General features: G+C 38.2%; 1 protein-coding gene and 1 long non-coding RNA gene across 5 annotated transcripts in view; one reads left to right on the plus strand and one right to left on the minus strand.

Annotated features, from left to right (window-relative positions):
• Positions 1-16648, plus strand: part of LOC102156336 — a 354886-nt gene that overhangs the window by 278806 nt on the left and 59432 nt on the right. The window lies entirely within an intron of this gene.
• On the minus strand, positions 5872-6692 carry LOC119868527 (spermatid nuclear transition protein 4-like). Its single transcript, XM_038588452.1, has 2 exons — positions 6515-6692; positions 5872-6330 (listed from the first exon to the last, which is right to left on the minus strand). Exons 1-2 carry the CDS (start codon positions 6647-6649, stop codon positions 6037-6039), a joined length of 429 nt encoding a protein of 142 aa, XP_038444380.1. The 5' UTR covers positions 6650-6692; the 3' UTR covers positions 5872-6036.

Below are 16648 nucleotides of genomic sequence, written 5' to 3' on the forward strand. Positions count from 1 at the left end.
TAAATGGAAAGACAAAGAAAAATCTCAGCAAAGAAGTAGGAAATATAAAGAATAAACAAATGGAAATTCTAGATCTGAGAAATACAATAATTAAAATATAAAAACTCACTGCTTGGGCTCAAAAGTAGAATCAAGATGAGAGGAAAGAGTAAAAGTTCTTGAAGAAAAATCAATAGGAATAATTCAATCTGAACAAGAGAGGAAAAAAGGTATCTAAAAAAATATACAGGGGTTTAGGGACCTGTGGAACAATTCCAAGTCTAACACTCCTATTATCAAAATCTCAGGCGGAGAGGAGTGTGTGGGACAGAAAACATATTTGAAGAAATAATGACTGAAGACGTTCAAAATTTGGTGAAAGATATAAACAGGGAGATTACAAAAATTCAGAGAAACTCTAACACCATTCAGAATAGAAAAAAAAAGGATAAATTAGGCTATATCAAAGTTAAAAATGTTGGTTATGAGAAAGACACTGTTAAGAGAATGAAAAGACAAAGTACAGCCTGGGAGAAAATATTTGCAAGTCACATATCCACCACAGGACTCATAGCCAGAACATGTAAAGAACTTTGAAAACTTAATAATAAGGGAACAAGCCAATTTAATAAAAAGGGCACAACTTTACAAAAGAAAATATATGTATGGCAACTAAACACATTAATCATCATAGAAATGTAAGTTAAAAAAAAAAACACACCAAAGCTGGGGGCTCACAATGCCTGACTTCAAGCTATATTACAAATCTGTGATCATCAAGACAGGGTGGTACTGGCACAAAAACAGACACATAGATCAGTGGAACAGAAGAGAGAATCCAAAAGTGGACCCTCAACTCTATGGTCAACTAATCTTTGACAAAACAGGAGAGAATAACCAATGGAAAAAAGACAGTCCCTTCAATAAATGATGTTGGGAAAATTGGACAGCCACATGCAGAAGAATGAAACTAGACCATTGTCTTTCACCATACACAAAGATAAAGTCAAAATGGATGAAAGACTTAAATGTGAGACAGGAATCCATCGAAATCCTAGAGGAGAAAAACAGACAACAACTTCTTCAACCTAAACCACAGCAGCTTCTTGCAAGACACATCACTAAAGGCAAGGGAAACAAAAGCAAACATGAACTATTGGGACTTCATCAAGATAAATGGTTTCTGCACAGCAAAAGAAACAGTCAACAAAACTAAAAACCAACCTATGGAATGGGAGAAGATATTTTCCAATGACATATCATATAAAGGACTAGTATCCAAGATCTATAAAGAGCTTATCAAACTCAACAGCCTAAAGGGAAACTATCCGGTCAAGAAATGGGCAGAAGATATGAACACATTTCTCCGAAGAAGACATACAAGTGGCCAACAGAAACATGAAAAAATGCTCTGCATCACTTGCCATCACGGAAATACAAATCAAAACCACAAGGAGATACCACCTCACCCCAGTGAGAATGGGGAAAATTAACAGGACAGGAAACCACAAATGTTGGAGAGGATGTGGAGAAAGGGGAACCCTCTTGCCCTGTTGGTGGGAATGTGAACTGGTGCAGCCACTCTGGAAAACTGTGGAGGTTCCTCAAAGAGTTAAAAATAGATCTGCCCTATGACCCAGCAATTGCCCTGCTGGGGATTTACCCCAAAGATACTGATGTAGTGAAAACCTGAGACACCTGCACCCCGATGTTTATAAGCAGCAATGTCCACAATAGCCAAACTGTGGAAGGAGCTGAGATGTCCTTTGGCAGATGAATGGATAAAGAAGATGTGGTCTATGTATACAATGGAATATTCCTCAGCCATCAGAAAGGATGAATACTTAGCATTTACGTTGACATGGATGGAACCGGAGGGTATTATGCTGAATGAAATGAGTCAATAGGAGAAGGACAATTATCATATGGTTTCACTCATGTGGAATATAAGAAATAGTGTAAGGGATCATAAGGGAAGGGGAACTGAATGGGAAAAAATCAGAGGAAGACAAACTATGAGAGACTCTTAACTCAGGGAAACAAAGTGAGGGTTGCTGAAAGGGAGGTGGGTATAGGGATGGGGTAATTGGGTGATGGGCATTAAGGAAGGCACGTGATGCAATGGGCACTGGGTGTTATATGCAACTGATAAGTTATTGAAAACTACATCTGAGACTAATGATGTACTATATATTGGCAAATTAAATTAAAAAATATAAGTTAAAACCACAATGGGACACCATGACTCTTATATTAGAATGGATAAAATTTTAAAAGATCGCTTCCATATCTTGGCTTTGTAAATAATGTTGCAATGAGCATAGGAGTGTGTGTATCTTTTCGAATTATTGTTTTCACTTTCTTTGGGTAAAAAGATATGGAAGCAACCTAAATGTCCATCAATTGGTGAATGGATAAAGAAGATGTGGTATATATATGGATATCCCATACATATATATTCCATAAACATATATACATATGGATATACATATATACCTCAATAAGATTTTTCTTTTTTATAGCTGAGTAATATTCCAATATTCCATTACTCAGCCATAAAAAAGAATAAAATCTTGTCATTCATCACAACATAGATGACCTAAAGCGTATTATGCTAAGTAAAATAAGTCAGAGAAAGACAAATACCATATGATTTCACTTATACGTGGAATCTAAAAAACAAATGAACAAACTAACAGAAATAGACTCATAACTGTATAGAACTGGGGATTGCCAGGCGGAGGGGGTGGGGGATGAGAAAAAATAGGTAAAGGGGATTAGGAGGTACAAACTTCCAGTTATAAAATAATTAAGTCGGGGCAGCCCAGTGGCTCAGTGGTTTAGGGCAGCCTTCAGCCCAGGGCCTGATCCTGGAGACCCGGGATCGAGTGCCACTTCAGGCTCCCTGCTTGGAGCCTGCTTCTCCCTCTGCCTGTGTCTCTGCCTCTCTCTCTCTGTGTGTGTGTCTCTCATGAATAAATAAAATCTTTAAAAAAAAAAAGAATCTCTGGACCAGGGGCACCTGGGTGGTTCAGTGGTTGAGCATCTACCTTTGGCTCAGGGCATGATCCCAGGATACTGATGTGGGATCAGGCTTCCTGCAGGGAGCCTGTTTCTCTCTCCACCTTTGTCTCTGTCTCTCTCTCTCTCTCTCTCTCTGTGTGTGTGTCTCTCATGAATGGATAAATAAAATGTTTAAAATAAAATAAGTCATGAGGATGAGAAGTACAGCATAGGGAATATAGTCAATAATATTGTAATTAACTTTGTATGGCGACAGATGGTGACTATATTTATGGCGAGCATTGCATAATGTGTAGGGTTGTTATAGATTTAAACTAATATAACATTGTATGTCAACTACAATTTTAAAAAAATAACAGGAGTGTGGTAGAGAAAGGATAAGACAGAACCAAAGGTAAAAATGGATTTACATTCAGGAAAAAAAAGATTGATCATGTCAAGTGGTGAGAATGTAGAGGAACTGGGACTTTCATACACTGCTGGTGGTACAATCACTTTGAAAAAAAAGTTTGACAGTTTCTTAAAAAGTTAAACACCTGCATGTGTTCTAGCCATTCCTAGGTGTTTACCCAAGAGAAAGGAAACCCTATATTCGTACCTAGACTTGTACATGAATGTTTCTAGCACCTTTCTTGTAATAGCTAAGCACTGGAAGCAACCACCTGTTTAACAACAGGTGAATGGACAGTGTGTGGCTAAATTTTTTTTTGTGGAATACTCAGCAATAAAAAGCAATGAACTACTGATTTACACAGTGTAGGTAACTCAAAATAATTATACCCAGTGAAAGAAGGTAGTCACAAGAGGATGTTCTCTGGGATTCCATTTATATAAAATTATAGAAAATGTAAACTAATGTGTAGTGATAGAATGAAGATTAATGGTTGCTTGGGGATGGAGGTGGTGAGGGGGAGGAGGGATCATCAAGAGGCATGAGGAAACTTTAAGGGATTATAGTTGGATATATTCACGATTGTGATTTGGTGTGATGGTTTACCAGATGTTTATGTATATTGAAACTCACCAAATTGCACATTTTGAATTTACGTAGTCTACTTTTTTAGTAATCTCTACACCCAACAAGGGGCTTGAATCCACAACCCCGAGATCAAGAATCTCATGCTCTTCCAACTGACCCAGCCAGATGCCCATATGGAACATTTTATACATAACTATCACTGTAAAAATCATAAGGAGATTTTGAGATCAAAACACGTGCAAAGGTTACAATTTAGGCAGCTACTAAATCATACAACCGATCTAAGATGTTATTTTGATTTTTAATGTAGTATTAAAATAATGAACAATTAAGGAATGCATTTCATGTTTAAAGATGTTTATGCGGTGCCCCGGTGGCTCATTCGGTTCAGCATCTGCCTTCAGCTCAGGTCATGATCTCTGGGTCCAGGAATCAGGGTCCTGGGATCAGGGTCTGCATATGGTCCCTGGGTCAGGCTCCCTGCTTGGTAGGGAGTCTTCTTCTCCCTCTGCCCCTCCCCTGCTCTTGTTCATTCTCTCTCTCTCTCTCAAATGAAAAAATATCTTTTAAAAAGATATTGTTTAAATTCAGGAAAATATTTATTTTCAAACAAAGTAAAAGTTTCATTACACTCTAAAACTTTATTCTTTGAATTGCACTTTGCTTCACCAATTTAGACGTCAATAAAAAAAATTGATTGCATGGAATCTCAGCCGAAGTAACTCAAGTTGGTCTTTGTCTTTATAATCACTGTGCTATAATTTTAAATTTAGAATCTACTTTTAAAATATGGATTATGTGGGGATCCCTGGGTGGCTCAATGGTTTAACGCCACCTTCAGCCCAGGGCATGATCCTGGGGTCCCGGGATCGAGTCCCACGTTGGGCTCCCTGCATGGAGCCTGCTTCTCCGTCTGCCTGTGTCTCTGCCTCTCTCTCTCTCTGTGTGTGTGTCTCTCATGAATAAATAAATAAAATATTTTTAAAAATATGGGTTATGTGTATTATATATGGCCACAGGGATCGCAGTCTGGAAGTGTGCTCAAAGCAAGCTCAAATGATTCTAAATGGTTAAGAACTTACTTTAGAAAAGAACAGCCTCTCCCTGGGACCAACTATTTGACAAGAATTTGTCAAAGTAACTTCCTTGTAGAATAAGATGATTATTAAAACATGCATTCTAAAAATTGGCTAATTTGGACCTTACATATATATTAAAATTTAGAAATGGTTGATTATGGTGCTAATAAAAACAAGATTGCCTTTTACTGGGTTTTGTTGTTCTTATATTAAAATTCTCTGTGGACACTGTTTCCTCTTTGTTTTTTGTTTTGTTTTGTTTTGTTTTGTTTTTTTGCTGTTTCCTTTTATTGCCTGCAGGTGGGCAGACCATTCCCACTGCCCTACCCATGGTAGGCCATTCCTCCACCCAAACCTTCGTAACAAGAAAATAGCCTAATTAATTGCTCTTGCATTTGTGGCCTCCAAACACCATTATTTTAGTGTGTGGGGGTGCTGTTGGTGACTTTCTATAGGGTGAGATTTTGTCTCTCTGAAGGCCTTTGGTGGCTTACAGCACTGGGTGGGGTACAATGCACACCACAATGGCATACGTCACCCGGAGGTGGTTAGGTGACCTGAAGGTGCTTTTGTTGTCTACTGTTTTAGGAGGAGTGTCATTGTCACCCACCACGCATTAAACCCTCTTCCCATCTGGGTTCTGGCAATCTCAGCTCTGACTTTGTGCCCCGTCTCTACACCAAACACACATAGAACCACCAAAGCTCTTTTTCTTCTTGCCTGTGGGACAAACTGCTGAGAATATTTGTGTTTAGTTCTCAGTCCTCATGCAGTCCTTATCCCCATGTCTGGCTAACTGTGGACCTGCCAGTCTGGCCCCCAACCGTCCAGGACCTCACCTCCCTCTCTACTCACATGCCTGTCTCTTCATTTTTTCCCCTTCATCTGTCATAGACACACAAACACATTGCCTTTTCACAACTTGTTGACTTTCCTTTTATCAATCTGTGTACCCTGTTGCTCCAGATTTGATCTTTATGTGTTTGACCAGTTCTCCACAGCTGCTTCAGAAGATGCAAGGTTTCTAGCCCATGCTTGGCATTTGCTAGCTGTACAGGATGTTACTTGGAACTTTTGGATTTTCCAGTGCTTCTTATTCCCTCTCGGCTCATTTTCATTTTGTTTCTCACTCAGCTTGTGGTAACAGATGAATATCGTTGGCCTTATTGCTGTGTTAGGCATTCTTAAGGAAGAAGGGGATGCTCGAGGAGTTTTTTTTCTCAAATTCCTTTGAAGAGGTCTTTTTGGCTTTGTGGTTTTCTTCTGCACCTGGAAAGGCAATGGAGTGAGTCAGCATGGGATTTGTTTGGGGGAAGAGAATGGGAATGTATAGGAATGGGGCTCCATGAGTAGAGATGTGGGTTGAGGAAGGGGTTTGTGTCAGGCAAGGGTAGGGCAGGGGGCTTGGGGAGATCTCTGGGGAAGAAGAAGAGCATGAGTAAGATCATCTAACCTTGCCACTGGCTCTGGGCTTTGGTCGACAAGAACTCTTCTTTTTTCTGATTCTTGGGGCTGGCTGTTTCATGCTTTTGTTTGATTGTTTCATACTTGTGCTAGTCTCCTCTGGTGCACAGATCTTACCAGCCATGTTAAAGCCTCTCAGTGGTCTGCCCCAGGCCTGCTGACCAGTGAGGAGCCACGCCTTCAGCTTTGTTTGGTCATCAGGGAGATCCCCTAGCCAACGATTGTGTTGAGGTGGCTTGGGCATCACAAAGCACTGCTCATGACACCTCTGTAGGGGCAGGGAAGACAAGATGCTACAGTTGGAGAAAAGGGGTATTTCTTTAATAACCCCTAAAGATCCAGCCCAAAGTGACCTGCTAACCCTCCATATTTCCCCATGGTCAATTCTAGTGGGTCATATGGCAGGGAGAGAGTGTTTCCTCCAAGACATTCCCCACAGCCGCCTCATTCAGTGGTTCATTCTGTTCTCTCCCATTCTTTACCATAACCTACCATTTTGGATATCTTAGCCTAAAATCTCTCCAAGGTAATGCGGTCTTCTTATTTAATTTTCTGGGGAGATATGAATCATTCCACTCTCCTCTAGCAAATTTCCCTTTTGTGTTTGCTTTTGTATGGCTCATGAACTAAGAAAATTTTTTAAAACATTTTTAAATGATTGGGGAAAAATAAGAAGGAGAATATTTCATGATGTGAAAAGTATATGAAATTCAAGTCTCAGAGTCCATAAGTAAGGTTTAATTAGAACACATACACTCATTCATTTAAATATTGTCAATGGTTACTTTCACCTACCACAGGGTTGAGTAGTTGTGACAAAGACTGTACAGCCTGCAGCATGCAAGGTATTTACTAACTACTAACTTTACAGAAAAAGTTTGCCAACTCCTGCTCTTTTCTGTTCCATTGATCTATTTGCCTAGCCGTATGCCAATACCACACTGTTTTGATGACTGCAATTTTATAGTAAGTACTAAAATGAGCTAGTGCAGCTTATTCAACTTTGCTTTTTTTTAGAGCCCTTCACATAGTCATATAAAATTTTATATATTTTTTATTTTTTTCAAGATTTTATTTGAGAGAGAGCGAGAGCGAGAGAAAGAGCATGAGTGGGGGAAGGGGTAGAGGGGTGGAGAGAGAGGGAGAAGCAGGCTCCCCGCCAAGCAGGGAGCCTGATGGGGCTTGATCCTAGGACCCTGGGATCATGACCTGAGCCGAAGGCAGATGCTTAACCAACTGAGCCACCCAGGTGCCCCTATATAAATTTTTAAATAATCTTTTCTGTAACTGTTAAAGCCTGCTGTGATTTTATTCTGATGGTGGCGAATTTATAAATCAATATAGGGAAAATTAAAATATTAACAATGCTGGGACTTTTGATCTGTGAACATGTATCTCTCCATTTATTTAAGGTTCTTAATTCCGGTCCACAATGTGTGTCAATTTTCAATGTACAGCTCTTACACAATTTTGGTTAAATTGATTCCTAAGTATTTTATATTTTGAACTAGTATTCTTTTAAAAGATTTTACTTATATATTCATGACACACACACACACACAGAGAGAGAGAGAGAGAGAGAGAGGCAGAGACATAGGCAGAGAGAGAAGCAGGCTCCATGCAGGGAGCCGATACGGGACCCCAGGATCACGCCCTGGACCGAAGGCAGGTGCTAAACCACTGAGCCACCCAGGGATCTCCCTTAAATTAGTATTTTTGTATTCTTTGGGTAAATACCAAATAATACAATTGGTGGATTGTAGGGTAGTTCTACTTTTAACTTTCAAGCACCCTCCGTACTCTTTTCCACAGTGGCTACACCAATTTGCATTGGTGGAAGTGGAAGAGGGTTCAACAGTGGAAGAGGGTTCCTTTTTCTCAACATCCTCACCAATACCTGTTGTTTCTTGTGTTGTTTATTTTAGCCATTCTGACAGGTATGAGGTGGTATCTCACTGTAATTTAGGTACGTCTCCTGAGGCACGGGAAACGAAAGCAAAACATCAAAATAAAAAGCTTCTGCACAGCGAAGGACACAATCAACAAAACTAAGAGGCAACCAACAGAATGGGAGAAGATATTTGCAAATGACTTATCCAATAAAGGGTTAGTATCCAAAATACGTAAAGAACTTATGAAACTCAACACCCTCAAAATGAATAATCCAATGAAAAAATAGGCAAAAGACATGAATAGACATTTTTCCAAAGAAAACATACAGATGGCCAACAGACACATGAAAAGATGCTCAACGTCATTTATCATCAGGGAAATGCAGGTCAGGATAGTTTTTTAAAAATAAAATTGCTGTGGGGCACCTGGGTGGCTCAGTCAGTTAAGCAACTAACTCTTGATTTTGGCTCGGGTCATGATCTCAGGGTTATGGGATCGAGCCCTGTGCTGGGCTCCACGCTCAGCATGGAGTCTGCTTGTCCTTTTCCTTTGCTGTTCCTCTCACTCCCTCCTCTCTCTCAAGTAAGTAAATAAAATCTTTTTAAAAATTAATAAAATTGTATTTAAAAAATATTTAATTTATTTATTCATTGGAGACACAGAGAAAGGCAGAGACATAGGCAGAGGGAGAAGCAGGCTCCCTGCAGGACTCCATCCCAGGGCCCCAGGATCACAACCTGAGCCAAAGGCAGATGTTCAACTACTGAGCCACCCAAGTGTCCCAAAATTGTTGTATTGATTTGCTAATATTCTGTTAAGAATTTTTTTAAAGATTTTATTTATTTATTTATGAGAGAGAGAGAGAGAGAGGCAGAGGGAGAACTAGGCTCCATGCAGGGAGCCTGACGTGGGACTCGATCCCGGGTCTCCAGGATCACACCCTGGGCTGAAGGCTGCACTAAACCGCTGAGCCACCCGGGCGTCCCATCTGTTAAGAATTTTTGCACCAATTTTCATGAGTGATTTTGGTCTGTAGTTTTCTTTCTTTTAAATTTCTTTGTCAGACTTAGATATCAAGGTCATGCTGGCCTCATAAAACCAGTTTAGAGAAGTTTTTGCCTGTATTTTCTGAAAGAGTTTGCCTAAGATTGGTATAAAATTTTTTCTTAAGTTTTTGGAGTGTTCTCCAGTGAAGCCACTGACTCTTGGAACTTTTTTGTGATAAGGTTTTATGTTTTGAATTGATTTTGATATTTGCATTATTAAAAGATTCCAGTCTTGTGTTAGTTTTGGTAAATTGTTTTTCAAAGAATTTTTCCATTTCGTCTAAATTGTTGAATTTGTTATCATGAGTCATGCATAATATTCCCTTTGTAGTTTTTAAGTATCTATAGCGTATCTAGTGATGCCACTTCTATAATTCCTGAAATTTGTAACTTGTGTTTTGTGTCTTTTTGTGTTGGTTACTTCTAGCTAGGCTTCTATCAATTTTATTAATTTTTAAAAGATTTTATTTATTTATTCATGAGAGAAAGAGAGAGAGAGAGAGAGAGGCAGAGACACAGGCAGAGGGAGAAGCAGGCTCCATCCAGGGGGCCTGATGTGGGACTCGATCCTGGGTCTCCAGGATCACGCCCTGGGCAGAAGGCAGGCGCTAAACCGCTGAGCCACCCAGGGATCCCCCTCAACTGTATTAATCTTAAAAACTACCCTACTTTTGGTTTTCTTGATTTTTCTCAAATGTTTTGTCTTTTCCTATTTTATTGATTTCTGTTCTTTGTCTCTTTTTCTATTTAATTTTGATTTACTTTACTTTCTTTCTACAGCTTCTCAAAGTAGAGTTTTGTATCATTCATTTTAAACCTCTTTTCTTTTTTTCTTTTTTTTTACATTTTTTCTTATTGGAGTTCGATTTGCCAACATATAGTATAACACCCAGTGCTCATCCCGTCAAATGCCCCCCTCAGTGCCCATCACCCAGTCACCCCATCCCCCCGCCCACCTCCCCTTCCACTTCCCCTTGTTCATTTCTCAGTTAGGAGTCTGTCATGTGTTGTCACCCTCTCTGATTTTTCCCACTCATTTTCTCTCCTTTCCCCTTTAATCCCTTTCACATTTTTTATATTCCCCATATGAGTGAAACCATGTAATGATTGCCCTTCTCCGATTGACTTACTTCACTCAGCATAATACCCAGAATTACTATTTACAACTGCTTTAGCTGCAACTCTCAAAATTTGATATATTGTGCTTTCTTACCCAGTTTATCTTTTAATTTCACTCATGATTTCTTTTTAAACCATGAGTTATTTAGAATTATGTTTCTAATTTCCAAATATTTGGAGATTTTCCATTTATGTTTTTGTTATTGATGTCTAATTTAATTCTACTGTGGTTAGAGAACAAAATTTATGATTTAAATCTTTTAAAATATCTGAAACTCATTTTATGGCCCAGAATTAGGTCTATCTTGGTTGGTGTAGGCCAAAGTTGGTTGATAGTAGTTTTCTTTTTTTTTTATTTATTCATGAGAGACACACAGAGAGAGAGAGGCAGAGACACAGGCAGAGGGAGAGGCAGGCTCCATGCAGGGAGCCTGACGTGGGACTCGATCCTGGATCTCCAGGATCACGCCCTGGACTGAAGGCGGCGCTAACCCTCTGAGCCACCAGGGCTGCCCGGTTGATAGTACTTTTCAAATGTTATGCATCTTCTCTGATTACTTTGTCTTCTCGATTTATCCATTATTAACAGAAGAGAGTTTAAATCTCCAGCTATGATTGTGGATTTTTCTTTTTCTTCCTTTATTTTCGTAAATTTTTGCTTCATGTATTTTGAAACTCTATTTTTGCATACTCATTCAGGATTGTTATATATTCTTGGTGCCTTAATCCTATTTTTATTAACAAATGATCCTCTTTATCTCTGGCAGTACTCCTTGTTTCAAAATCTACTTTGTCTGACATTAATGTAGCCTCAATAGCTTCCCTACGTTTCATGTTTGCATTGTATATCTCATTCCATCCTTTTACTTTCAACCTAATTGTGTTTTTATATTTCAAGTGTGATCTTGTTAAGAGCATATAGTTAGGGATGCCTGGGTGGCTCAGTGGTTGAGTGTCTGCCTTTGGCTCAGGATGTAATCCTGAGGTCCTGGGATCGAGTCCCACATCAGGGTCCCCTCAGGCAACCTGCTTCTCCCTCTGCCTGTGTCTCTGCCTCTCTCTGTGTGTCTCTCATGAATAAATAAATAAAATCTAAAAAAAAAAGAGCATATAGTTAGATGTTGATTTTTTTAGAGTCCATCAGCATCTTTTAGTTGAAGTGTTTAATCCATTTATATTTAATTGAATTATTGATATAACTGTGTTTAAGTCTATTCTTTATTTGTTTCCTAATCCCCCCTTTTGTTATTTATTTTATTCCTTCTTTCCTATCTTCTTTGGATTAATTGAACATTTTTTGTATTTCATTCTATTTCATTTCTTGGCTTTTTAGGAATAGATTTTGTATTATAGGTTTTTTAGTTGTTGTAAAGATTACAGTAACTAATCGCTAACTGCATTTTACACAGAAATAAGTTATACCAATTAATGTGTAATAATATTACAATAATTACACTTACACATCCCTCTTGTCCTTAGTGCTTTCATTGTCATATATTCTACTTTTACTTATAACTCAAAATACATTTTTGTTAATTTTTGCTTTCAACATTCAATTGCCTTTAAGAAATTTAACAAAAGAAAGAAAAATTGTATTTTGTATTTACTACCTATTTAACATTTCCAGTGCCCTTCATTGCTTACTTATATCTGAATTTCCATCTTATTATCTTTATCCTTCAGCCTGAAAAACTTTCCTTAGCATTTTTATAGGTTGGATGTGCTGTCAACAAATTTTCTCAGCTTTTGTCCTTCTAAAACTGTTTTTATTTTGCCTTGAGTTTTGCAAGGTATTTTTCCTGGATGTAGATTTTTCTTTTTCTTCCTTATATATTGACAGCATTTAAAAAATTTTAGCACTTTAATGATGTTATTCCTTGATTTTCAGAACTCCACTGTGTCTGATATGACACAATGGCTGATATGAAGCCATCTATAATTATTGTTTCTCTGTTCTTAATGTATCTCTTTTCCCTAACTGCTTTTAAGACTTTATCTTTGTAGCAGTTTGTTTATGGCGCTAAGTTTAAGTGAGATTTTCTTTTGGGAGGTCACTAATTTTCCTGGATCTGTGGGCTGCTATTTTTGGTCAGATTTCAAATATTTTTTTTCGACTTTTTCCCTTTTTAGAATTACAATGTCACATATCTTGGAGTCCTGGATTTTGCTCCAAAAGTAACTGAGCCTCTCAAATTTTTTCAGTGTTTTTCCCTTTTTACATCATTTAGGATGAATTTATTACCTATCTTCAAGTTCATTGATTCTTATTTCCATTATATTCCAGTTTACTGTAAATTTTTAAAAATCCAATGAATTTTTCATTTAAGTATTGTATTTTTGGGACTCCTGGGTGGCTCAGCGGTTGAGTTCCTGCTTTTGGATCAGGGCATGATCCCGGGTTCAGGGATCGAGTCCCACATCAGGCTCCCTGCTGGGAGCCTGCTTCTCCCTCTGCCTATGTCTCTCCCTCTCTCTCTCATAAATAAATAAAATCTTTAAAAAATAAAAAATAAAAAAATTGTATTTTCCAGTTCTAGGCTTTCCATTTGGTTGTTTTTATAGCTTCTGAATGTCTTCTGAACTTTTCCATCTTTTCATCTACTCTTTTCCTGTATACATTTTTTATTGATATAAAACTCATAAAACAGAATTATCTATCCTTTTTAAAGTGTGCAATTCAGTGGCATCTAGTACATTCACAATGTTGTGTAACCAAAACCTCTACCTCCTTCCAAAATATTTTCATCACCCCAGGCAGAAACTCTGTACATTAAGCAGTCACCTTCAACTTCCCCCAGAACCTAGAAATCACTAATCTGCTATAGATTTGACTATTGCCGATAATTCATACAAATGTAATCATACAATATATGACTTTTGCGTCTGGCTTCTTTCACTTAACATAATGTTTTCAAGGTGTGTTCACGCTGCAGCGTGTATTAGAACTTCATTCCTTTTTATGGCTGTGTAATAATCCATTGTATTAATATACCATATGTTGTTTTTCCATTCAACAGTTGATGAAAATTTAGTTTGTTTCTACCTTTTGACTATTACATATAGTGCATCTAGGAATATTTGCGTGCAAGTTTTTGTTTTATTTTTTTATTTTTATTTTTTTAAGATTTATTTATTTATTTATTTATTTATTTATTTATGATAGACAGAGAGAGAGAGAGAGAGTGAGAGGCAGAGACACAGGCAGAGGGGGAAGCAGACTCCATGTGAGGAACCCGACGTGGGACTCGATCCCGGGTCTCCAGGAACGCGCCCTGGGCCAAAGGCAGGCTCTAAACCGCTGAGCCACCCAGGGATCCCAAGTTTTTGTTTTAATAAAACAAACAATGTACATTGTTTTATTGTTTTTGTTGTTATATACATAGAGTGTGGAATTGCTGGGTCACATGGTAACTCTATGTTCAACTTTTTGAGGAATCATCACACTGTTTTCTACATCATTTTACATTTTCATCAGCATTGTGTGAGGGTCCAATTTCTCCATATCCTTGCCAATGTTTGTTATTGTCTCTCTTTTTATTATTGGCATCTTAGTGGATGTGAAGTGGTATCTCACTGTGATTTGATTTGTATTTCTCTAATGTATGTTAAACATCTAATATGCTTATTGGCCATCTGTGTATTTTCTCTGTAGAAATGTTTATTCAAGTCCTTTGCCCATTTTTAAATTGAGTTGTTTGTCTTTTTGTTGTTGAGTTGTATGAGTTCTGCTTACTAGACCCTTATCAGATTTGTGATTTGAAAATATACTATCCCATTTTGTGGTTTGTCTTTTCACTTTCTTGATAGTGTTCTCCAAGGCACAAAAAATTTAAGTTGTGATAAAGTCCAATTTATCGATTTTTTCTTTTGTCGCTCATGCTTTCAGTGTCATGTGTCGAAATCCACTGCCAAATAGAAGATCATGAAGATGTGTACCTGTTTTCTTCTTAGAGTTTTATAGTTTTAACTGTTATATTTGGGTCACTGATCCATTAAGAGTTAATTTTTTTATACGGTGGGAGACAAGCTTTCAGCTATAATATTAATTTATTTATTCAGATTATATCAGCCATTGCTAGTGGTTTCTTGGGAGGAAAAAAAATTTCCTTTATCTTGAGAACTGCCATAAGCTCCATCTTCTGCTGCTTAATTACTGCTTTGAACATGTCTCAATCCACTTGAAGAAGGAATAGCATCAAGAGCTCCAAAACCATTTAGTTTTACATTTGACATCTTCAGCCACCTAACACCAACCTACCTTTCCAGGTATATCTCCTGACTTTTCTCTAACTAGATCCTCTAAGCCAGGAAAAGTACCTGCTCATTGTCCATCCCTACCTCAAGCTCAACAACCCTTTCTTTTGTGTCTTACTAGAGGCTATGTCTGTCTCATTTATCACATCCAGCATCTAGCATGGTGCCTAGCACGCAATAGTGAAGTCACTCCTTACACATGAGATGGGTCCTAGAGTCAATATGCAAAATGAAAAGCACATAGAGTTACTTTTGATGATGCCTTAGGGAGGTGCCACAGCAGAGAATGACAGCCTTCTCTCAGAATGTCCAGCATGGCCAGCCTTTTTTTCAGTGTAGATACAGATCGCTGGGTTGTTCTTTTTGATCCTCAGTTTAAGTAGTTGGTTTGCACTTCCAGTTGGCCATACTGTATGAAAAACATATATCTTTAAACAAAAGGATGACACTCAGCAAAGCAAGCTGTTCACACTAGGAGCCTGAAGAACAGATTCATGCCTCTCATCTCACACTTGATCCGGGGTATATATTAATTGAGTGTAATGGTGGGAGGATTTGCCCATACTATTTAAACAGCTCTCTCCTACTGTGTATTGCTGAATTCATGTAAGTGAAATATGCCTATGAATGCCAATATCATAGACACTCAAAAAGTTTCTTTGCATGAGTGACTTAATTAATTAATGCTGTTCTCTCTACTTGAATGTCTTCTTTTTGTCTCTGCCTATCAAAACGCTATACATTTTTCAGAGCTGAGCTGATGACCCACTTATCCCCCCAGCAGGCTAATTATTTCATTTATTAGGTGTCTACTCTGTAGCAGACAATGCAAAACACCTTATATGCTTTGCCCTCCTTAAATCCTCACAGCAGTCCTATGAGAGAGGAATAATGAATATTTTTCCTGATTTAGGGATGAGAATACTGAGATTTAGAGAGGTTAGCTATCTTGCCTAAGGTAGGTATCATCTACCTTGTTCACTGCTGTCTCTTTAGGACCAAGCACAAGGTCTGGCATATAATACACACTCAACAAATATCTATTGACTGCATGGGATGACTGTCAGATTCTAAGCCTATATGATTAACTTCTCACCAGGGCTTCTTGACCTGTTTCAACTCATGGCCGCAGTCATACTTTCTTACTCTATTATCCACATATTGGCCCGAGGCAAGAATATCTTGTGAATCTTCTTTTGCTTTTAAATTGTATTACAAAACCTATAAGTATCTTAAATGTTTTTTTTCAAAATACATCTGCTCCTGGAGAGTCTGATATGCTTCTCAGCTCCTGTGATGCTTCCTCCTAACCTTCACAGTTCCCATAAGATGTAAGGTCTCTCCTACCCAAATAGCATTGAACCAAACATTGCTTTGTGTTCTGGGGGCTTGAATACACATTTCATTTTCTCCCTTAGGTAGATGCTAACTGACCAGTATCACTCTCCGAAACATTCATTACTGAACACCAGTCTTGACAAACTAAATGTCTCGAGATAGTTCTTCTGCCAACACATTCAGTACCTTGACAGTCTGGACCAAAGTATATGTCTGAGCCTTGCAGTCCTCCTGGTTTCTTTCACATAAAGGTCCTGCTGCCCAGTCTGAGAGGAACTGGTCAGAAGATGATCATACCCAAGTCTGCTTGGTCGGGGGAGGCTATTTTCTCTGGTAACTGGCAATTTTTGAAACATCAGAGATATGAAAAGTGCATTTTGCTGTTGACTGAATGTGCAAAAGAGAAGGTAGAAGAATGACTTCTTAAACATTGATGTGATTTATTTAGAGCTTCTGGCTTATTGATGATGCAG

Source organism: Canis lupus, chromosome X (genome assembly GCF_011100685.1).
Source record: "Canis lupus familiaris isolate Mischka breed German Shepherd chromosome X, alternate assembly UU_Cfam_GSD_1.0, whole genome shotgun sequence".
In the NCBI taxonomy this organism is placed as follows: Eukaryota; Metazoa; Chordata; class Mammalia; order Carnivora; family Canidae; genus Canis; species Canis lupus.